The following is a 23,912-nucleotide window of genomic DNA, read 5'->3' as shown; positions in this document are numbered from 1 at the left end:
TAAAGCATCTCCGACCACATAGAATCCTTAGTTAAAAATCATTAATAGATATTATAAATAAAAAAAAATATAGAGATTATGTAAAAAAATTCATCTCCAATAGTACATTCCCCTTATTTATAAATATAGTCAACCTCTTGATGTTGACTATATTTGTTGAACCACTACAGACCTATAAGAAATCTGTAAAAAAAAATTAATCATTTATTATCATATTGAAATAATATATTATATTTATAACAACATAAAATTTTAATAATATACTATTTTTAAAATATAGCTAACCAATATAGCCAATACCATCGAAATAGAATGTCAGGTTCAACAAATTTTACATATTATCCTACATGTTCAATTTTGCCGACCAATTATACCTAAAACCATTCAAGATGCTTTACATGTAATGGGATATTAGTCTTTATTTTTGATGTACTAGTTTGTTGAATTTAAGAAGCAATGTGACATGATGCTGACATCGAGCGGTGCAGAAAAGGAGGTTTCTTATAATTTTTTATTTATTTATTGTTTTACGGTAAAAGAGAACCATGTTGATAGATAATTAGTATATTTAAGAATAAATATAAAAATTGCAATGTTATACAATATATCAGCATACTTTAAGATTTTTTTTAAAATTTTTAAGGTTATATATAAGAGAATAATATGTAACTTGTAATCAAAATTAGATCAATTTAATCGTAAAAGATAAACAAGACAAAATATAAAAAAACAGAAAGTATATTACTATTTATGTTTAACTTTAGGGAATAAAATAATACAATTGTTTTCACAAGAAAAAATTTACACAAGTTTACGAGTTAAACGAGTTTAGCGTAATATCTCGTTAAATAAAAAATCCTATCTTACAAAAAATATTATGCCTACAGTTATAATATTTTTTATTTATAATATTTCGCACCCTGCCTAGAAACAAAATGTGTCAAAAATAAATGATACTCCCTCCGTCCCCCTCAATTTTTTACATTGGGGGACGGGGGCTCGGCACACACTTTAATATTTTTATTAAATGTAGTTGCATAAACTTTTTTCAATTTTTTTTTCTTCTAAATAAAAATATAATGTTCAAACTTTTATATAAAAAAAATAAAATTTAAAAAATAAATTACGAAAATATATGTTATAGTTATCTTAAAATACGTGTCAGGCATGCGAAAAAAAAACGTAAAGAAATGAGAGTGACGGAGATCACGTTTTCTTTGCCCAGCCTTTATATAACTGCCTGTTAACACAACTCAAAGAAGGATGTACGTAAGTACATTTATGATTAGATATAAAATCGGTAACAGAAAGTTTTCATTAATATAACCGTAGAAACCTTAATTATAATTTATTTCGATTTTTCAGTATTATATTTGTCAATATTAAATATGTTTCTCCATTTCACGTTCCATAATGATATCTCTTATATTATATCCAAAATTAATTAATATTATCGTATGACTCGTGCGATACACGGTTAGGGCTGTACAGAATTCCGGTCTGGATGGACCTGTAATCCGGACCAGACCGGGTCCGGTCCAAGACCCGGACCGGACCGAACATACCCGGTCCGGTCCACGGTCATTATAATTGAAAAAATCCGGTATTCGGTCCGGTCCGATCCAAAACCTGAAAAAATCCGGTCCACACCTGAATGGACATGAATTCATGTATATAATTATTTTACCTTTAATTGATGTCTTATAAAATCATATATAAATATTAAACATTCACGCATATGATCCATATTAATAAATAATAAATTCATATAATAAAATAGATCGATACTACACTTTAAATTACTAAATTTCGTATTTCATATAATAAAATATTGATATTCATACACTTAAAAAATTATATTTACTTTTAAAATATTAAAATATATATTTACTTTTAAATTTTTATTGACGTACCAAGTAACAAAATTTTTAATATATATAATTTCGAAAGACAAATTAAAATAAAATTATATAAATAATTTCTTTATATAAATATTAATTAAACCGGTCCAAACCGGTCCGGTCCCGGTCCAATCCGGGTTTTTCCGGTCTGGTCCGGTCCCAAAACCAGATAGAGCCGATCCGGCTCTCGGTCCGTAATTCTGAAAAAATCCGGTCTTCGGTTCGGTCTGGTCCGGATCGGTCCGGTCCGGTTTTTAACCTTTGTGCAGCCCTATACACACACGATTTATTTTTAACATTTGAATGATTTTTAATAATATATTTTATTTTAAAATTAATTATATTTTGATATAAATTTCCAATAGTTGAAAAATAAATTGAAGACAAAATAAGTTATAATAATAAATGTTTTGTGATAATTTGAGACTTGATTGAAAATAAATAATATAATATGTTATTCACGGGACTCGAGCCCTGAACCCCTTGAAATTGATAAAATAAAAAATATAAAGGTTTAAATATAATAAGCTGTTGACGGGGTTTGAACCCTGAATACATGAAAGCAGTTTAAATATTAATATAATATTATTTTATTGTTACATCCAATGATTCACATCTATCTGACTTTAGATTTAATGATCGTTATTTGTCGTATATGTACCGAACAACCTACCAACTACCAAATAAAAGGTGTTCTGCTTATAATACTTATAACAAGATAGTATATATTCAAGGTAGTCATGTGTATCTTTATATTTAACCACCTCGTAAAAACATATCTATATATTTTTTTTAAATAATAATATTCTCTTGACATGATTGTAAAATCGTCGATTTCACCGATTAATTGTCCGATTAATGATTTATCGGTAATCGACAAGTTATTGATCAAATTCTCTGAAAATTGTAGGAAAAATATTGCTGGAGAAGTGTTAAAATCGCCTTATTACCGAATAATCCCTAATGAGTAATTTTACAATTAATATCGATTTTCAATCTTTACAACCATGATTATTAACAATTTTCTCATCCTCGAAAAAAGTTGAGCAAATTAGGGTTGTACAGGTAATCCGCTCAATTACACAAATCGCTCGCACCGCTCTTTGCGGATAACTGCAAAATGCGGATAACCGCATATCCGTGAATTGACTGCAAATTTGATTTTTAAATAATCGCAAAAATCGAACTGCAAACCGCTATATATAATATATATCATACAATGCATAAATAACCACATATAAGAATAAAAAAAATAAAGAGTTTGGGGCTCTAGAATGTTGGACTTTATGTTTTATAAGTTATAAATAAACTATTGAAAGAACAAAAATTTGATCCCAAACCCAATAACCACTTGTAATGATCTATTTTTATTTATCATTTATCGTACAAGTCGATGGTTGAACCGCAAGTCGATCCGCACCAACCGCAATCGCGCGGTTGAAAAAGTCGCGATTAACCACACAAGCGCAAATGCGACTCAGATCGGAGATTTAAGAAAACCACTATAAATGGTTTGCTGCGATTTTGACCTTTGAACTACACTAAATCTAACCATGTAGGCCCCGGAGCAAATAGATGGTGCCCAATAGCCATAAAAATAATATTTTCGCAGGAATAGTAAATCAACAAAAACTCTTATATATTGTCCAGATATCTTAGATTCCTGGTACCACAAACTTGGCTGATAAAACAACAGTTCAGTTTATGAACAGAATAAAGTTTCAATATTTGTGGACTCAAATTTCTGAACAAACATTTGGACTCGATCACTCTGTATAAATAGCCCTACAATTATATGAGTTTTTATTCACGTACGCTAAACAGTGAGTGTAGTGTACGCAACAAGTGTGAATTGTGTGGTGAGATGAGAAGTGAGAACTTCTTTTCTTGATCATAAACACACAAAGTACATATAACTATTGAAGGAAAGCCCTTTGTTTTGTATTTGAAAAATGGCTGAGAAATCAGCTTATGAGCCTCTTCTTTTAGGTGACAATGTGAGAAAAAGTAATAAGAGAATACCCTTGTTTTTATTTTCTGTGAAATGGGCTCTCAAGATTTTGATGTGGGTGATTTTTGTTCTGTGGGTTGGTTTACTATTTATTTTCCCTTTGGAACTTGGAGATCAGGTGCTTGTGATATGGTCTAATGCTACTTCTCACAGTTTGTATGGAGTTACAGGTTTGTTTGCAGCTCAATTGTACTACAATCTCTCTCTCTCTCTCTCTCTCTCTCTCTCTCTCTCCCCCCACTCCCTCTCCCTCCCTCTCTCTCTTTCTCTCTCCCTAGTCCCCCTCTCTCTCCCACTCCCTCTCTCTCTCCCACTCTCTCTCTCTCTCCCTCTCCCTCCCTCTCTCCCTCTCTCTCTCTCTCACTCACTCTCCCCCCTCTCTCTCTCCCTCTCCCTTTCTCTCCCTCCCTTCCTCTCTCTCTCACACACACAAGACATATTGTAATTGTAATATGTTTAATAACTGAAGTGTTGATCATTATGTTGCAGGAAGTATATTCTTGTTATTTGGTGGTCCAGTTTTTTTGATTGCTTTTCTTGCTATACTGCAAGTTGCAATTTCTAAAGAAGCGGAGGTTCAGGAGTAAGTAACTTGTCAGTTGTATTATATACTAATAAGAAATGTTTGTCATGTATGCTGTTACATTTTTTAATTGGTATTTTAATGCATAATTGAGTAGTTTATGTAGAGTGGTATTTTTATTTTTTTGTGTAGGAAACCTGCACCAAAGAAGGCTCGATTTCGCCTATGGACATTCCCTGTAATTGTAGACGGTCCGTTTGGGGTTGTTTCTGCTGGAGAGTTCATTGGAATTCTTGTGTTTTCTGTGTTTATTATCTGGATTGCTTCTGTTTATATCATACAAGAGAGCAGCAAACTATCCGTGATTCAGTCTTTGTGGGAGAAAAGGTTAAGTTTTAGGCCTTGTTGATATATTGTGAATCTTTAAAGACTATAGCATGGTTAGATTCAATCAATTATCTGCATTCGTATTAAACATTTGTTTGTTCCTTATACCCTACAAATTACAATTATCATGTCATATTGTCATCTCTATGTATTGTTAGAAGCAAGTATCTGAGATTTTTATATGACTGCTTTATTTTTTTCTTTTAACTTTGAATTAAGATATCTTTGTGTTATTATTGATTTTTGATTTAGGTGAGACAGTACTAATTCGGCAAACCTGTTTTAAAGATGACTTCCCCCCCCCCCCCTTCATTGACACATGCATTTAAATCAATTCTGATAAATTTTAGTGATTTCTTTTAATCATAGTCCGGAACTTTGGATGTCTATGTGAGACTGTACTTCAAAATCTTTACAACCAAATTTTTTATGTTTCCACTGATTGAAGTCATCGTTTGAATTCTTCAGCGTATGGATGCTGGAAAAAACGGGACTTCACTTTGGATTGATCGGATTATTTTGCTTGGCGTTTTTGTTTCTGCCAGTTTCAAGAGGATCTGTACTTCTTAGACTCGTAGACATCCCTTTTGAGCATGCAGCCCGGTACCATGTATGGTTGGGACATCTGACTATGCTGATCTTCAGTCTTCATGGCCTATTTTATCTGACTGCCTGGACAATGAAGGGAGAACTTATTAAAGAAGTGAGTCCGGCTCAGATTTTACTTCCATTTGCATATAGAGCTGCTTATGTTTAAGAAAACCTTTAAAATTATGAATTCAACTAAGAATTCTTTACATTCCATATTTTTTCAGTTTTAGTTACGTTAAAACAAAAACTTGATCTCACTATTGATTGCAGTAAAGCATGACAAAAAGTTTGTAAAAATGTCAATGTCTCTGACCATGTAATTCTAAAATATTGGAAAAAACAAGCATGTCTTGGTAGATAAACTAATATGATGCTAATTGGTTTTGCTAGTTACTTGACTGGAAAAATATTGGAATTGCCAATCTTCCTGGAGTTATTAGTCTTTCAGCTGGTCTGTTGATGTGGGTGACATCTCTTCCTCCAGTTAGGAGGGTACAATTTGAGTTGTTCTTCTACACGCATCAACTATATGTAGTCTTTGTTATCTTCTTGGCATTGCATGTTGGAGATTTCGTATTCAGTATAGCTGCTGCAGGGATTTTCCTTTTCATGCTTGATCGTTTTCTTAGATTCTTTCAATCCCGAAGTACAGTTGACATAGTTTCTGCCAAATGCCTGCCTTGTGGAACAGTGGAGCTGATTCTTTCAAAGCCTGCGAGTATTGATACTTTTCTTGGATTACTTGAAATCTCTTTATTAATCTTAATCATAGTATATATAATGTCTATCCTTCACATGTAGGTCTCCACTACAATGCGCTCAGTTGGATTTTTGTCCAAGTTCGAGAACTATCCTGGCTGCAGTGGCATCCTTTTAGTGTTTCCTCGAGTCCTCTAGACGGTAAATATCACATAGCTGTTCTCATAAAGGTCCTCGGGGATTGGACAGAAAAACTCAGAGAACGTATCATGAATATATCCGATCAAGACTATCTAAAAGATCCACTCTTGCAGCCTAATTATAACATCACAGCTTCTGTAGAGGGACCTTATGGTCATGAATCGCCATACCATTTGACGTGAGCACTCATTCTTGGTAGATTAGCTTTTAATCATTACAATATGGTGGACTCCTATTCATTGGTTGGTGTGGCCTGTGATAGTTTGTGTGTGAGTAAGGAGTATTTCTTCTAAATTTTTCCTAGTGAATTGACAGATATGTATTTCTTCAGGTATTCAAACCTTATTTTGGTAGCAGGTGGAATCGGAATATCACCATTTCTGGCTATCTTGAATGATATTCTTCACCGTATCAACAAGAATAAACCTTGTTCACCAAGAAAAATCTTGATAGTTTGGGCTGTGAAAAAATCAAACGAGCTTCCGCTTCTCCACTCAGTTGATATGGCCTCGATCTGTCCACGTTTCACTGATATGCTAAATCTTGAAATTCAAACTTATGTTACTCGTGAATCAGGACCTTCTCTGGTGTGTCTACTTGTCTATACTACTGAAAGATGTAACCAATTCAGAACTTATCTAACTTTTTCGTGCTTTCTGTTTGTCATTAAAAATGAAACTGCAGGAAGAGGGTGAAGTTCATAAGTTGGGGGGCTCTTCCGTCTTTCCGATACCTAATGGAAGCGCAATGTCTGTGTTGGTTGGCACTGGACATATCATATGGTCTGGAATTTACGTTATAGTGCCTACAATCGGCTTGGTGATTACGTTGGGATTATTAAATATCTTTTACATTAATCCTTTCGGTATAACTTACTGGTGGTACAAAGGGCTTTTGTTCTTAGCATGCATGGTTGCAAGTGTTGTTATCTTTGGAGGTCTTGTTGTTGGTTTCTGGAATTATTGGGGCAAAAAAGTGTCAAAAACAGAGGTACCGGAGGATTTTGAAAAGGAAATCACACAGTCTCCTCTGACTGAAAACAACGAGAATTCGGATCATGAAAGTTTTACCAGTACTATCCGATATGGCGAAAGACCAAACTTCAAAGGTATATTTTCTTTTCTTTGCAAATCACATATAGAAACTGCCTTGATCTGTAAGTGAAAACAATATATATAAATTTTTGAGGTAATAATCCGCAAATGCACATTTTGCACTCCTCGAATCTAACAATCCTGAACATCGTTTTGGTTTCAGAAATTTTTGGATCCATATCGGAGAAATGGGGAGATGTTGACATTGGTGTAATTGTCTGTGGCCCTCCAACTCTTCAGACAAGTATCGCGAGAGAATGCAGGGGACAAAATATCAGTAGGCGAAACAATCATCCGATTTTCCATTTTAACAGCCACAGTTTCGACCTATAACTGCACATCAGCACCATAATATTGTAAGATCTTGTTCTCCTCTTCAACATACCAAGAAATCTGTATATATCAAATGCTTTACATTGTAATGGAGCATAAAACAAATCTGCCAAAAGCTGTTACTATTATGATACATATGAAGCCTGCTTGCTATAATCATGTAATCAGCTAATGAAATTTCTTTATAAGCACAACTATTAACTACATTTCTCTAGGTACTTGGCCTTCATACATGTTTCAGTACTCTGTCCCCCCAGGTAGTATACATCGGGGGACGGAGGCTCGACACACATTTTAAGGCTCCTTTAAAGTATAATTCCGTATATAGTTTTTTTTTTTTTTATTTTATTTTCTTTTGAATACAAATTTGGTGTTTAAAGTTTAATACAAAAAAGAAAAATTCAAAAATAAGTTATGAAATTATACTATAAATTCATCTTAAAATGTGTGTCGAGTATTGAAAAAAAAAAGCGTATACAAATGGATGGGACAGAAGGAGTATCAACTTTCATTCTACGGACAAATAAAACCTAAACACATTTTGATCAAACATAAAAGATTATCAGCATCTCCAAGAAGAAAAACTCCAGAAACAAATATAATCATAAACAGATTTTGATTCAGTAGAATTCTCAGATAAGCAACCAATGTGGATAAGTTTAGGTATGTGTACACCATGATTTTCCTTTCAAACACCTGAAAACAACCATAAAACCAACATTGAGAGAAATGCATTAGTAATGCTTCTGTTGTTAACTTAAAACATAAGGAAGACTTGAAATAGAGCCATCGAAAACTGCAACCCTTACAAGAAAGGCAATCACAATATAAAGGAGATGATATAGCATATTACAAGTTAAACTTTGGGTACAAAAGAAAGAACATGAACTACTTCTCTGGAGTTACCAACATCGAAAATGACATAGTTGTTAACAAAAGTCGCATACCTGAACGCAAGCACTTCTGCTGCATTGCAAGGAGAGTTGGATACAGTGCTTCTGTAGCCAGTGTAACAAAATGCCGTGTGTTTCAACTGTGGGTTTCAGACCTTCACGTGCCATGTTTCGATAAAGATCCATAGCTATGTTCAGTTTCATCTGCCTGCAGTATGCATCCAACAGAATGTTATATGTATAGCAGCTGGGAACCATCATCTCAGTTTTAATCATACATAGCACAGCCAATGCTCCATCCATTTGGTCTTGTGTGCAATATGCCTGCAAGAGAGTGGTGTACGCGACTATATCAGGATATTCACCCCTCTCATTCATCATCTCAATTAACCGCTTTCCATCGTCCAACTTCTCAGACTTAGTGACCTGTTCCCATTGTTTAAGCAACATAGTGACCTCTTCCAAATGTCTGGTGAAATGCCTTTCTCAGACATTTCAGAATGAAGGTTCAGAGCATCATCAACACGACCGTCCTTGCATTATTTTACGAGTGACAATATCAGGTTTGCAGTCGGTCCTCCATGAATTTAAACAACAGGGCCATATCCAGGTGATATGTTTTACAAAGGCCATTAATCATGATGTGGAAAGTAAAGACACCAGGTTGAACTTATCTGAATTTGATAAGGTTAGCGATCAAAAGCCTAGCCTCAGCAGACACTAAGTGTATGTTTGGAAAATTTAAAATAAGTAACTTATGAATTAAAATAAACAAGTGACTTATAAGCGATAAGTGGATAAATACTTATAAGTTATATAAGTGTTTGGATAATTTTATTTATAAGTCAAAAAAAAAAATTCTTAAATGAACTAAAATAAACAAATTTTAAATAAATTTATCTTAATTCCTGAATTTTAAATTAGAAATATATTTAAAAACATATATTTTAAAATTACACATAATAAAATATAAAAAATCAAAATAAGTTAAGAAAAAGTACGTTATTACTAACATTCAACTTATCAGCTTATAAGTTGTAAATTCAACTTATAAGTTGGGTCGACAAACAATCACCGTAAGTTGTTTAGAACTTTTAAGTCATAAGCTAACTTATAAGTGAATGAAACTGAATTCATATCTATTTTTTTTTGACGAAAAGCTGGGAATTTTATTAATGATTCAAATCCAACTCAATACAATGTTTAACCGAACTCGGAATTGAGTCCCTATCAAAACTACGACCTGGATAACTATATGATTCCCTAGCAAGTTGATGGGCAACCATATTAGCAGATCGTTTAACATGAAACAAATTAACTTTGTTCAATCTCCGAAGAAAACTCCGACACTCCTCTATAATACCTCCAAACTGAGATCTCATAGGAGTCTTACTCCTGATCGCTTGTACCACGACCAAGCAATCAGAAACCAGCACAACCTCAGGCCACTGCATCTCATCGATCCAACTCAGGGCTTCCTTCAATGCTATGGCTTCTGCTAGAACCGGAGTAACTGGGCCTGACCAAGCCTTTGTCTTTGCTTGAATAATATCACCCTTATCATCTCTGGCAACCAGCCCCAATCCTGCTTCATCTTTGTCTTCAAAAACAGCTGCGTCAACTGATACCTTAACTGAATTCTGTTGAGGATTAACCCAAATACACTCATCATCTCCTTCGAAAGCAGGTTGAAGGAGGGTAGTAGTAGACCTATTTTGGGCTATTGACCATTGTGTAAGGTACTGCTTCGCTGCAGCTACTGTTCTATTAACTGATGAAAACCGTTGGTTCCACACTATATCATTACGGTTACGCCATATTGCCCAGCAGAGTGTGATAATTTCAGCTTGGCCCTTTGCACTTGCAGACGACAAAACACTCTCCAGCCAGCTAGCAAAATCTGAAAGCCGTGTTCCCTGAATATCAACTTTGAGCAAAAACCAACATTGTTGAGCAAACGAACACATTACCAGGCTGTGAAAAATCGTTTCATTCTCTTGCTGACAGATTGGACACAAAGCTTGAACTTGCACCCTTTTAAACTGAAGTTGAATAAGAGTAGGGAGATAATTCGTAAGCGCACGCCATACCACATTGAGAGTTTTTTGAGGTGCTCTGATTTTCCATAATTTTGCAAAGATACTCATCCTATCTGCATTACTCCAAGCTTCCTTCCTTTGTTGCAACCATCTGTACGCACTTTTTACCGAGTAAACACCTGTAACTTCATGGCTCCAATATAACACATCTTCTCTAGCGTTTTCAGCAACCACTGTATCTAGAATAAACTACTGGTCTCTGTCATTAAACTCCGACTTGATGATATCAAGATCCCACCTTTTACTACCATCTTGAAACAGAGACGACACTGTCCTACCTTCCAAAACTTGAGACTCAGTAGTGATATACGGGCTGTCTTTACTGGCTAACCATGGCTGGCCAATGATGCTGATCTGTTCTCCTGTACCAATGTTCCATCGAACACCCCCCATGATCAACTGCTTGGCCTCACATATGCTGCACCAAATAAAACTGGGATTGTTCCCCAGATCTGAGTTCAAGAAGTCACTTTTTGTAAAATATCTGGCCTTATACAACTTTGTGACTAGACTGTTTGGATTAGAAATGAACCTCCACCCTTGTTTACCTAGCATTGCAATGTTGAAGTCACGGAAATCCCTAAAACCCATGCCACCCGAAGATTTATGCTTAGACAGTCGCTCCCAATTCATCCAAATTAAGCAATTATTTTTTGCCTGGGACGTTTTCCACCAGAAATTTGATAGCATTTTTTCGATATGCTTTGTAATTTCAATGGGCAAAAGAAACACATTCATAGCATACGTAGGGAGAGCTTGAGCCACTGACTTGATTAGAATTTCTTTCCCAGATCTTGAAATGTAACTACTGTCCCAACTTTTAACTCTTGTAGCCGCCTTATCCTTTAGATACCCCAATATAACTGATTTGTTTTTACCCAAGATATTAGGTAAACCCAGATACGTGCTATTATCATTAGCCTCTCCCATCTGCAACACCTGACACACCCTCCGTCTGTTATACTCGATCACATTTGAGCTAAAGAACACCGACGACTTCCCCCTGTTAACTTTTTGCCCAGACGCTTGTTCGTAAGTATCCAACAACTCGATAATCTTCGTGGCTTCCACCTCGTCTGCTTTGCAATAAAAATATGAATCATCAGCAAATAACATATGTGAGATTACAGGAGCTCTACGACAAACCTTAACTCCATGTAACCATTGTTTGGATTCATAATTGTTTATTAAAGCCGACAATCCCTCTGCACAGATTATAAACAAGTAAGGGGACAAAGGGTCCCCTTGTCTGATGCCTCTCTTAAGAAAAATAGGACCCATTTCATACTCACCATGCACAATAGAGTATGACACTGTTGTAATACATTGCATCACTAAATGAACCCACCAATCACTAAATCCAACTCTTTTCAACATGGCCTCCAGAAAACTCCATTCTATCCGATCATAGGCCTTACTCATATCGAGTTTAAGCGCCATAAATCCCTCTTTACCAAATTTCTTTCTCTTCAGGTAATGCATAACCTCATACGAGATCATTATATTATCTGAAATTAATCGACCCGGGATGAAAGCACTTTGAGTATCTGACACCACCACGTCCAACAGCCCCTTCATTCTATTTGCTAACACCTTTGTAATTATCTTAGACAACACATTACAAAGTGCAATCGGACGAAGATCCCCAACCATTGTCGGATTTTTCTTCTTTGGAATAAGGACTATATTTGTTTCATTCAAACCTCGTAACATTACCCCAGTTCTGAAGAATTCTCTTGTCATATTAACCACATCCTCCCCTACAATCTTCCAATGCCTTTGAAAAAATGCAGGTGTCATGCCATCCGGCCCGGGGGCCTTATCTGGGTGCATCTGAAATATAGCATCCTTAACTTCCAAGTCCGTAACCTCCTTCATGAGCTCCAAATTTTGATCCACTGTGATTTTCTGAGACACACAGTTGATCACTTCCTCATTGTTGACACCAGTAGAGCTAAATATATCTTGATAATAACTCGATATCAACGACTGCAATCCATTCTCCCACTCCACCCAATTACCATTGTCATCTTTCAGTTTATGAATATGATTTGTTCGTCTACGTTGACTGCAAGAAGAGTGAAAATACTTCGTGTTTTTATCCCCTGATTGAAGCCAAAGCTGCTTCGATCTCTGTCTCCAAAAAATTTCCTTTTGGTCAAGTATCAAGTGAAGTTGGTTCTTGGCTTCCTTGTATTTCAGAATTGACTGATCGTCTCTTCCATTCCGGAACTGCTTCATCTGAATCTTACAATCTTTTATTCGTTTACTAAAACATCCCGTTATTTCTCTCCCCCATACTTCCAGATTCTCTCCACACTGCTGCACTCTATGCACAATGCTACCATTTCTGTCACACTCCCAGTTGTCTTTAACTATTTATAAACAAAGAGGTTCTGTTAACCATGCATTTTCGAACCGAAATCGCTTTTTTCTTTGATGGTACTGCTTGACTTTAGGCTCCAGAAAGATAGGACTATGATCTGAAATCGAACCTTCTATCGTGTATAGCTTAGCCAGGGGAAAGAGCTCAAACCAACCATTCGTAACCATCGCTCTGTCTAACCTTATTTCTATCCAATCTGCCGTGTTACGACCCCGCTCCAAGGTGAACTGATGACCATGAAGCTCCATATCTTGCAGCCCCGTCTCCTCCAGCACTGCATTAAAACCATCAATTAATTTTTGAGGATAAGCAGCTCCACCTCTTTTGTCTAACTGAGAGACAATGTTATTCATATCACCAATGGTAACCCAAGGCAAGTTCGAATCCCTTGTAAGATGTCTCAACAGATCCCAAGTTCTGCGTCTGTTATTCCGGTTTGGTTCTCCGTAAAAACCTGTTAATCTCCACATAGGCATATCTCCCACCTTAAGCTCCACATCTATATGATTCTGCGATAAGCTAAGCAAATTAACCTGATCATCCTCTTTCCAAAATAATGCTAGACCTCCACTACGACCTTGAGGCTCTACTACTATCATACCTTGATACTTAATCTTTGACCTTATACGTTCCATCTGGATCTTACTACTGAGAGTTTCACATAAAAAGATTACTGAGGGTCTTTCTTGACGAATAACGTCTTGTAGGAACCGAATTTTTCCAGGTGCCCCCAAGCCCTGGCAGTTCCAGCTGATAGTACTCATGGTGAATGGCGGGGCTGCATAACAGCACCCGCCAGATTCAAGTTTTTTTGGTTCTGTGAGTTTACATCCTGTAGTTCCAGCATAGTAACATCAGACTGTTCTTTTTCTTGGCCCAACCCATCTTCTGATATATCCCCAAGTCTCCTTCTTTTCGGGTCCACCTTAACCGTAAGCCCAATTGAGTCCACATCTGTGTCTTTATTTTCCCGCCTCTCGTTTAAACCATCCGTAAAATCTGCTGAATCTATTGACACTGGAGTTACCTTATCCCCTCCTCTAATTTCTCCTGACGTTACTATTGTTCCTGATTGTCTGAGATTACGATTAGCATTAGCGACATTTACATTACCTTCCTTATCTGCATTCCCCATTGCTTCTTTTTCCGATTCCCTTCCGTTTGCCCCTGTCGGACTTAGTAACATTCCATCTGAATTCCTGATCCATTGATTTTCCTTACTTACAACCTGATTTCTGGATGATGCACGAAGAGAACTGTCATATTTCCTTATCTCCTGCCCTTGGTGGTTATCAAACATGGCTTCACAGAACTTCTCCGTATGTCCTATACGACCACAATAAAAACAAAACGATGGGAGGCGCTCATATTTAAACTGTATCCAGATCCAATCTCCCCTTGTTTTTTTTATCTTCATATGTTTCTTCAATGGCCGTTCTACATCAATTGCCACCCTTATACGCATATAACTTCTCGCCATGCTTTTAAAATTCTTTGGGTCTGTCTCCATAAACCGCCCCACATAGTTACCTATGGATTTTAAAATGAACTCAGATTTAAAACCTATAGGAAGATCATACACTTGCACCCACATGTAGAGCTCTGATAACTTGACATCTTTTATCTGTTCATCTATATTCAGCTTCCGAATAAGAAGAGCTTGTTGATTAAAAGTCCATGGCCCATCATCTAAAATTCTTTTCAAATCGAGGTCATGAAAGAATTTGAATAAGAACATATTCCTCTGAACTGTTTCCTCCATGAATACCCCTTTAACTGGCCTCCAAATCGACGACAGAGTATCCTGCATTGACACAAAATTCACCTTCTTGCTGGTTAGAAGCCTACCCACCAGACATCTCTCCAGCCCTTCTATTTTATCTCCTTCCGGTATGTCCTCCAATACTAATCCCTCCTCATCTTCATTGTTAATTGAGAGATCCGCATACGCCTCCTCCAAATTCTTACTACGTGAAGAACTCGCCATGAAAAAACCTTTTACACCAGTTTGATACTGAAAAGCACTGAAGATTTGCGTAAGAAAGGAATAAAACTCACCAATAGATGAGACAGAGAAAACTCACCAATAGATGAGACATACAGCTCCTTAAAATAATGTAATGAATTCATATCTATTAATATTATATAAAAGACGAAACATTCAAAATTTTGGTACGATACATGTTTTTTGGTAAACACTGAATTTACTAAATTACCCTTATTTTACTTAAAAGTTTTATTAGTCTTAGTAATCGAATTATAATAGAAAAAGAAATAAAAATCGTTTCCAACTATAACACATTACCTTTTTTTTATTTCTCTCAATTAAAATAACTTCTCTAAATATCACGGACAAGTTTATTTAACAAAATAGAATAGTAAAAATCGTTTTCAACTATAACACGTTACCTTTTTTTATTTCTCTCAATTAAAATAACTTCTCTAAATATCACGGGCAAGTTTATTTAATTTAATTAAATAGAACAATAATATTATAACCACTAATAACTAATAAACTCTATTCTTCAGCTACTTAATTACTTATTTTATTTAATTATTATTTTAACTTTATTAAGTTTCTTAACTTTAGCAATCCATAAATTCTTAACTGCTTTAACTTACCATCATCATCCTTATTCCTCAACAACAACAACAATCTTATCTAACCGTTTAAAATAATGCAAAAATTCTATGTTCTTAAATCAATGTAAAAATCAAAACCATTTGTAGCTCTAACCAGGAGCTATCGCGGACATATTTTGTACAAGTTATAAATGTTATTATAAAACAAATTTAGAGTCGTTGAAATCGCTTGATTATTCTTCTGCTCACCGCATGCAATAAGTTCAAAATGTCATCGATCTGGGCCATCTGCGTCAAGTCTCCTGCCAAAGTTATAAACATTAATAAGGGTGCTGTTACTGTCTCCCCGATCTTCCTTCATATTCGTTCCAATCGGCGGTGTTTAATTTGTGGTTTAATTATTCATGCTTTTATATGTTTGACAATTTGGGGGATATTCTACATAATTATTTTTAATTTAGTTTGGTTGAAATCTTGGTAGCTTAATTAATAACTTTTACTTAATAATTTTATTGCTTTACTTCATTATTTTTACTTACTCAGTTAATACAATAAGAAAAATTAAATAATTATAATTAGTTAATACAACTAATTATATTTACTTTGTTTTAAATTTTATTATATCGCGGGTTAATAATATAGTTTTATTTTAAATACGAATAAAAAGTGCAAAATATTTTATCTTATCTAGAGGTAATAATTATCTTATGACTGTATAGATATATATATATATAATATCTAATAGATATTAATATCTACTTTATAGTTTGTTAGGTCACACACACACTGTAGAAGGGGTGAATACAGTGTATAGTACACTCAAATCGAACTTTAAGAACTTAAGTAACAGAAAACAAACTTTATTGAAACAATAAACTCTGTTACAGTATGGAACTGTTACCTCTCAGTGATGAACAAATATCACGAGAGCTGCAAGGGTTACAATGAATAATCTTTTCTAAATAACGATAACACTTGTAGTGTAAACCCTATGTCCGTGTTTATATACTACACAGTTACAAGATAATCGCTAATTGATATGAAATATAATTCTGCTTCCTAAAATATATCAATCAGATATCTTTTCTTCCAAGTATTCCATTCTTCACGGAATTCCTTCTTCATGCATATCTCTTCTTATGTTTATCTCAATCTTCTTTTCTTTAATCAGCTACTGTCCTTATCTGATTGTCCTTCAGCACTTAAGTTCTGATATCTATCTTCTGATGATTATCTCCTGATAATATAAGTACTGATATCCTTAAGTCCTGACTTTCAGTATAAGTACTGATCAACAGTTAAGTACTGATTTATCCTGTTCACATAAGATTCTAAAAGCTAAACATAAAACATATTAGCCATGACATTATCAAATATATCTAACAATCTCCCCCAACTTGTAAATTAACAAAATATACAAGTTTAACAGATATTTGATGATGTCAAAAACATTAAGTACAAATGCATGAGAAATAAACTAGATAACTACAACTTACAGTCCTTAAAGTTTTTACCAATTTCAACTTCTGATAACAACTTCAATCTGTATAAATATCAGAATTTAAGCAGTTGTAGATCTTCGACTTGGCTTCTTTATTTTCTGATCTCTCTGATGTCAGGAGTTGTTCTGAGATAGTTCTTCAACAAACATTTTTCAGCATATCTTAGTTCATCAATCATTCTCCTTTTAACATCTTTAAGCTCTGCAGTATCTTCACCAGTTTGAAAGATTGCAGCTCTGAGATCATTAATCTTTGCTTTTCTCAACTCCTGATCTAGTCTTATGACATAAGCTTTGTCAGACTCAAGATTGAATTCAAGTCCCTTAATACCAAGACACGTTCTGATCTGTGCAGTATTAGGCTTCATATCAACAATATTACCATTGTGATCTCTGTACTTTGGAACATATATGCTGTCAGACCTAACAGAATAAAGCCTTTTCTGTCTCTGAATCTGTTCTTTAAGTAGTTTGCAGCAGTCTCTGTTATTCTGTCATCCACTTGAAGTAAGAAAAGTACATGCTCCAATTCTTCAAAATACTTCAAAGGAATGGCATTTTGTCTTATATGATAAACCCTACCATCTGTCATGAAATACAACATGATGTATTCTTTCAAGTAGGTATGGTAAACCATCTGTACAGATTCCAGTTGATTCAATCTCTCAGGAGTTGCTCCAATACCTGGTTCACTCAAGGAAGTTGGATCATTGGTAGTGTTGTGTACTCTTCTTTCATCAGCACTTCCCAATCCAGTTTTATCTCTAGCTTCCTTTCCAGTAACTACTCTTGCTTCAAAACCACTTGCAGTAGTCTTCAAAGATTGAGTCTGTTTTGCTTTAGTGAATCCTGGTAGGAGTGTCTTTGATCTATTTTCTGATATCAAGTTAACTTGAGGTCTGTCAGAGGTTACTTGCTTCTTCTGAATATCAGAACTTACAATTTCTTGGCTCTGAACAACTTGAGCCATGTCAGAGGTTGTTTTAAGAACTTTTCTTGAAGTAAGAGCAAGATCATCTTTTTCATCAGCAATTTCTTCTTCCTCAAGAGGTACATAACCCTTGATAGGTTCACCAACCTTTTCTTTACCCTTGGATCTTGGATCTATCTGTGGTTGTGATCTAGCCAATGTTGCTTCAGTATGTGTCCTTTCTTTGATCACAATGCCTTTAAGTTTTGGAAGTGACTTTTTATCAGAAGCTTCAGATTTAGATGTGACTTTCTCTGATTTAAGTCTGGCTTCTTCTTCCTTTAAACTTTCCAAGTCCATTCCTGGATTTTCTTGAAGAAATAACTGTCTTGACATTTCCTCATCAAGATCTAGAAGTTCATCAGAACTTATCCTTTTACCAGCAGCAGAACTTATTCTTTTCCCAGTATCAGAACTTGTTCTGTGACTAGCTTGTCTTGATGTAAACCTTCTACCTTGACTATGACCGCTACCCATTCCAGAGTTTCCTTGGTCATCTTTTCCATCATCCTTTCCTTGCAGTGTCTTGTTGGTTTTGCATTTGGACTTAATTACCTTCTCCCCCTTTTTGGCATCAGCAGGTAGTAAAAGAGAGATAAGTAGTTCCACTGAGGTCTGGATTTCAGTAAGTTGCGATTGCTGAGAAGCTTGATTTGTCAGAATTTGATCAATCTGAGCTTGTTGTTTCTCTTGAGTTTTCTCAATATAAGCAATCCTGTCAATGGTAGGTTGAAAGAACTTTTTCTTATCAATTTCCAAACTTGTTCCTGTTTGATAAAGTTCTCCTGAATCTTGTGTAGCTCTGCATGAGTAGTTGAATGAAGACCTTGTAGATGTTTAGTACTCAATGCAGTGACTCTAAGCTGGGTTTTAAAATCATCAGAATTTAACATTTCATCAGCTTTAGTCAAGTGCTCAGCAAGATGTAAAACATTTGGAACACATGAAACTGAGTTCCATTCCTTAGTCCACTCCTGACCTGCAGGAGTTTCACTCCAAGGCACTGGTGCATCCCTGATAACAAACTCCTTTACCAGTTCAGACTTAGGAAGAGTCGGTGGAGGAGTATATCCTGAAGGACCTGCTTCATCAGCATCTACAGTTGGAGCAGCTTCACCAGTATCTCCAACATTTGCAGCATCAGAACTTAAAGAATCAGTATCTTCTGATAAGACAACAGTGTGAGTAGCAATAGAGGCTTCAGCATCCTCTAATTGCTGATCTGATACTAAGTTCTGATCAACAGCCATATCCTGATGCTCACCTAAAATCTGATCATCAGCATCTTGATGCAGAGAAGGTGTTGTTGATAACTCTGGAGTTTGAACAACATCAGTAACAGGTGTTGTGGAAGGATTATTTGTTGTTGGAGCTTCTAAGAAAAGTATTTCAGGCACAACCAGGTTCTGAATATCAATTTCAGCACTTGTGCCTGGATCAACAAGAGACACAGATGGTGAGTTAGCCTTGTCAGATACAACTTCCTGAGATGGAGTTGATGGAGAAACTGATGTGAAGTGGTTGCTTATATAGGCAAGAGAATGCCAAGAGACGCAAAGATATTTAATGCTGACAGGTAGAATTAATTCTACCTCGTCTCCCTAGACTTTGAAAAAGAATAACAGTCATTGGAAAGAGGAATCATGGTCTAGACCGCACAAGACACAAGAAACAGTGGACTGTTCAAGTACGAATACCATTAATCCTAATCATAGTGACTATTAATCTTCCACTTCAACATATTCTAGTTCGAACTGAGACCGTTATCAAATTTTATTCACAGATAAGCCAAGTAAAGGGTTAGACTGAGAAATCAGAACTTAGACCTATACCAGAACTTAACAGTCATCAGAACATAATTTCTTAACTCGAAAAAGGAATGCCCATCTTAGTAAATACTCATACAAGTTCTGAGTTATGGACGTCAGAACTTAATCATCAGAACGTGTAACTTAGAACTTGTCCTCAGAATTTGTGCAATAATGACACTATGACTGTTTATCTAAAATAACATAGACCACCACAGAAATTTTCATCATTCAGATGGAGTCATTAGTGTGTTCATTAAGCTAAAAATAGACAAAGAGTAAAGTCTGATTCACTTCAGTACATCTTAGAAATAAGGCATAACTAAAATTTTGCTAAAGATCTGTCATTGTCCTGAAACCTATTGATGAATGAGTTCATGCTTGAGTCCATCTCAAATGTTTTGTGCTAATTTTATGCATCTTTTGCAATTCTATTTTACAGTGGCTTCTCAGTGTAAGTGAGTCACGACTGTTTATCAGAATTTATGCTATTTTCAGAGTATTTCTCCAGTAATCATAGAGTGTGAAAAGTCACCAAGAAAATATTTTGCTTTTCTAATGCATATTTACTTAATACCAGCAATGCACTTGGGTCGTCCCTTCCATATTTTTACTCTAGATCTCAAAGGAGTACCTGATTTTGTTCTTTGATCTTTTTACTTTTTCTTTTGATAAGAGAGGTTTATCAGTACTTAGTACATTCAGCAGTTTTACTAGTATCAGAACTTAACAGATGAGTAGCATTATTCTAATTTGTGACTTAGTAATAAGATATACAGAGTAAACTTAACTAAGCTCAATTATCAGAATTTGCTAGTGTCATAAGATTTCCACCAAAATAATTACTTCTTACATGGAATCATTTATTTATTGAAGACTACTAGGTCAGTTATCTAGCACAGTTATCCTCATAGGATTGAATAGGTACTAGAACAAACATATCACTTATCAGAGTTTAGAAACATATATCAGACAACAGTCAGTACTTAAAGACATTTATCAATTAAGCACAGAATATACAATGAGATTAATTCTGTAAATACTGAGCATAAAGTCTGATAACATAGAACAAGACTAAGCAGATTTAGAGAAAGAACCTGAAACCATTCCAAGTTCATTTACCAATCTTGTAAAAGTAGCTTCACATAATGGTTTTGTGAAGATATCTGCCAATTGTTGATTTGTGGGAACAAAATGCAATTCCACTGTACCTTCATCCACATGTTCCCTGATGAAGTGGTACCTGATGCTGATGTGCTTTGTTATTGAGTGTTGAACTGGATTACCTGTCATAGCAATATCACTTTGATTATCACAGTAAATAGGGATTTTGAAATATGTTAACCCATAATCCAGTAACTGATTCTTCATCCAAAGAATCTGTTCACAACAGCTTCCGGCAGCAATATACTCTGCTTCTGCAGTTGATGTGGAAATTGACTTTTGTTTCTTGTTGTACCAAGAAACCAATCTGCCTCCAAGAAATTGGCAGCTTCCACTTGTGCTTTTCCTGTCAATTTTGCAACCTGCAAAATCTGCATCTGAGTAACCTATTAGTTTAAAATCTGATTCTCTAGGATACCATAATCCCAGAGCAGCTGTTCCTTTAAGATACTTAAGGATTCTTTTTACAGCTGTTAAGTGAGTTTCTCTTGGATCTGCTTGAAATCTTGCACAAAGACAGGTAGCATACATGATATCAGGTCTACTAGCAGTTAGATAGAGTAGAGAGCCAATCATACCTCTGTAGTCAGTAATATATACTGATTTACCGGTATCCTTATCCAGTTTTGTCGCAGTGGCCATTGGAGTGGATGCACTTGAACAATCTTGCATTCCAAATTTCTTTAGCAAGTTTCTGGTGTACTTGGTTTGACAAATAAAAGTGCCTTCCTCATTCTGCTTGACTTGAAGGCCCAGAAAATAGCTAAGTTCCCCCATCATACTCATCTGATATCTTGACTGCATTAGTTTGGCAAACTTCTTGCAAAGTTTGTCATTTGTAGATCCAAAAATGATATCATCAACATAAATCTGGACCAGAAGTAAGTCCTTTCCATGGTTGAGGTAGAACAGTGTTTTGTCTATTGTCCCTCTGTTGAATCCACTTTCCAGAAGAAACTGAGCTAAAGTCTCATACCATGCTCTAGGAGCTTGCTTAAGTCCATAAAGTGCTTTATCAAGCCTGTAGACATAATCTGAATGTTTGGTATCTACAAAACCTGGAGGTTGTTCAACATATACCTCTTCCTCCAATTCTCCATTGAGAAAAGCACTTTTCACATCCATTTGAAAGACAGTAAACTTTTTGTGAGCAGCATAAGCCAAAAATATCCTTATGGCTTCTAACCTAGCAACTGGTGCAAATGTTTCATCATAATCAATTCCCTCCTGTTGAGAATATCCTTTTGCAACCAGCCTTGCCTTATTCCTTGTAATTATGCCATCACTGTCAGTTTTGTTTCTGAATACCCACTTTATACCAACAACAGATCTATTCTTTGGTCTTGGCACTAGGGTCCAGACTTTGTTTCTTTCAAATTCATTCAACTCTTCCTGCATTGCTTGCACCCAATCAGCATCTTGAAGAGCTTCTTCCACTTTCTTTGGCTCAGTCTGAGAGAGAAAAGAATTGTAAAGACACTCATTTGAAGTACCTGTTCTAGTTCTAACACCTGCATCAGGATTTCCAATTATCAAATCAGGTGTATGTGATTTTGTCCACTTCCTTGCAGATGGAAGGTTTTCTCTAGAACTGGATGCTCCCCCATGATCCATGCTATCTTCATTTTCATTTTCTGATGCTCCCCCTGAAACTATGCTCTCCGAGTTGGATTCTTCAGTATTTAGATTTTCAGCAATATCAGAACTTGGCTTATCAGAACTTGACGAATCAGAACTTGAAGAGCCAGATGCATGTTCTGATGTTTCTTGAGATGTGGTAGGATCTTGAGTATGCTCCCCCTGCATAGGTGCATCTTCCTTTAACGTAGTCACCACAGTTTCAATAACATCAGAGTTTAAATTATCAGAGTTTGCAGTATCAGGACTTAGACTGTCAGGATTTTCAGTATCAGAATATGAGTCTTCATTTTCAAATCTCAGCTGATCATGGTCAATGAAATCTTTAAGACCAGTGATCTTCTTGTCATCAAAAGAGACATTGATAGATTCCATGACCACTTTTGTTATCAAATTATAGACTCTGAAGGCTTTTGTGGAAAGTGGATATCCAACAAAGATTCCTTCATCAGCTTTTAGATCAAACTTTGATAGCTGTTCAGGATGAGTCTTGAGAACAAAACACTTGCATCCAAATACATGAAAATATTTCAGATTTGGCTTCTTTTTCTTCACCATCTCATATGGTGTTTTTCCATGCTTGTTAATGAGTGTTGCATTTTGAGTAAAACAAGCAGTCTGCACAGCTTCAGCCCAGAAATAGGTTGGAAGCTTTGCTTCTTCAAGCATTGTACGTGCAGCTTCAATGAGAGTTCTATTCTTCCTTTCAACAACTCCATTTTACTGTGGAGTTCCAGGAGCAGAAAATTCCTGCTTTATTCCATGGCTTTTGCAGAACTCTTCCATTATCAAATTCTTGAACTCAGTGCCATTATCACTCCTTAAAATTTTCACAGAATCTTTGACCATTTTATCCAGCTGTTTAACATGATCAATCAAGATAGATGCAGTTTCACTTTTTGTGTGCAAGAAATACACCCATGTGTATCTGGTGAACTCATCCACTATGACCAACGCATACTTCTTCTTTGCAATAGATATGACATTTACTGGACCAAATAGATCAACATGTATAAGATGATAAGGCTCAAGAATTGATGATTCAGTCTTGCTCTTGAATGAAGATTTTCTTTGTTTGGCTTTCTGACATGAATCACAAAGACCATCAGGAGCAAATACTGTGTTTGGCA

At 35.6% G+C, this 23,912-nt stretch overlaps 2 protein-coding genes across 2 annotated transcripts; one reads left to right on the top strand and one right to left on the bottom strand.

Annotated features, from left to right (window-relative positions):
- Positions 1-3,697: 3,697 nt before the first annotated feature.
- On the top strand, positions 3,698-7,873 carry LOC141668617 (ferric reduction oxidase 7, chloroplastic-like). The gene is made up of 9 exons (XM_074475570.1): positions 3,698-4,082; positions 4,402-4,495; positions 4,628-4,822; positions 5,291-5,525; positions 5,804-6,131; positions 6,215-6,491; positions 6,645-6,900; positions 6,998-7,421; positions 7,571-7,873. Exons 1-9 carry the CDS (start codon positions 3,854-3,856, stop codon positions 7,738-7,740), a joined length of 2,208 nt encoding a protein of 735 aa, XP_074331671.1. The 5' UTR covers positions 3,698-3,853; the 3' UTR covers positions 7,741-7,873.
- A 198-nt stretch (positions 7,874-8,071) lies between these two features.
- On the bottom strand, positions 8,072-9,237 carry LOC141668618 (uncharacterized). The gene is made up of 2 exons (XM_074475571.1): positions 8,688-9,237; positions 8,072-8,436 (listed from the first exon to the last, which is right to left on the bottom strand). Exons 1-2 carry the CDS (start codon positions 9,081-9,083, stop codon positions 8,254-8,256), a joined length of 579 nt encoding a protein of 192 aa, XP_074331672.1. The 5' UTR covers positions 9,084-9,237; the 3' UTR covers positions 8,072-8,253.
- Positions 9,238-23,912: the final 14,675 nt, after the last annotated feature.

This window comes from Apium graveolens, chromosome 6 (genome assembly GCF_009905375.1).
Source record: "Apium graveolens cultivar Ventura chromosome 6, ASM990537v1, whole genome shotgun sequence".
Lineage (NCBI taxonomy): Eukaryota > Viridiplantae > Streptophyta > Magnoliopsida > Apiales > Apiaceae > Apium > Apium graveolens.
This window is presented reverse-complemented; position numbering and strand designations above follow the sequence as displayed.

Bases quoted from the DNA above. Each gene is read 5' to 3' on its own strand.
- LOC141668617 (XM_074475570.1), top strand. From the start codon at position 3,854: ATGGCTGAGAAATCAGCTTATGAGCCTCTTCTTTTAGGTGACAATGTG. The intron at 4,823-5,290 runs GTTAAGTTTTAG...TGAATTCTTCAG, and splicing joins CAGTCTTTGTGGGAGAAAAG to CGTATGGATGCTGGAAAAAA. The intron at 7,422-7,570 runs GTATATTTTCTT...TTTTGGTTTCAG, and splicing joins CGAAAGACCAAACTTCAAAG to AAATTTTTGGATCCATATCG.
- LOC141668618 (XM_074475571.1), bottom strand. From the start codon at position 9,083: ATGTTGCTTAAACAATGGGAACAGGTCACTAAGTCTGAGAAGTTGGAC. The intron at 8,437-8,687 runs GTATGCGACTTT...GGTTGTTTTCAG, and splicing joins GCAGAAGTGCTTGCGTTCAG to GTGTTTGAAAGGAAAATCAT.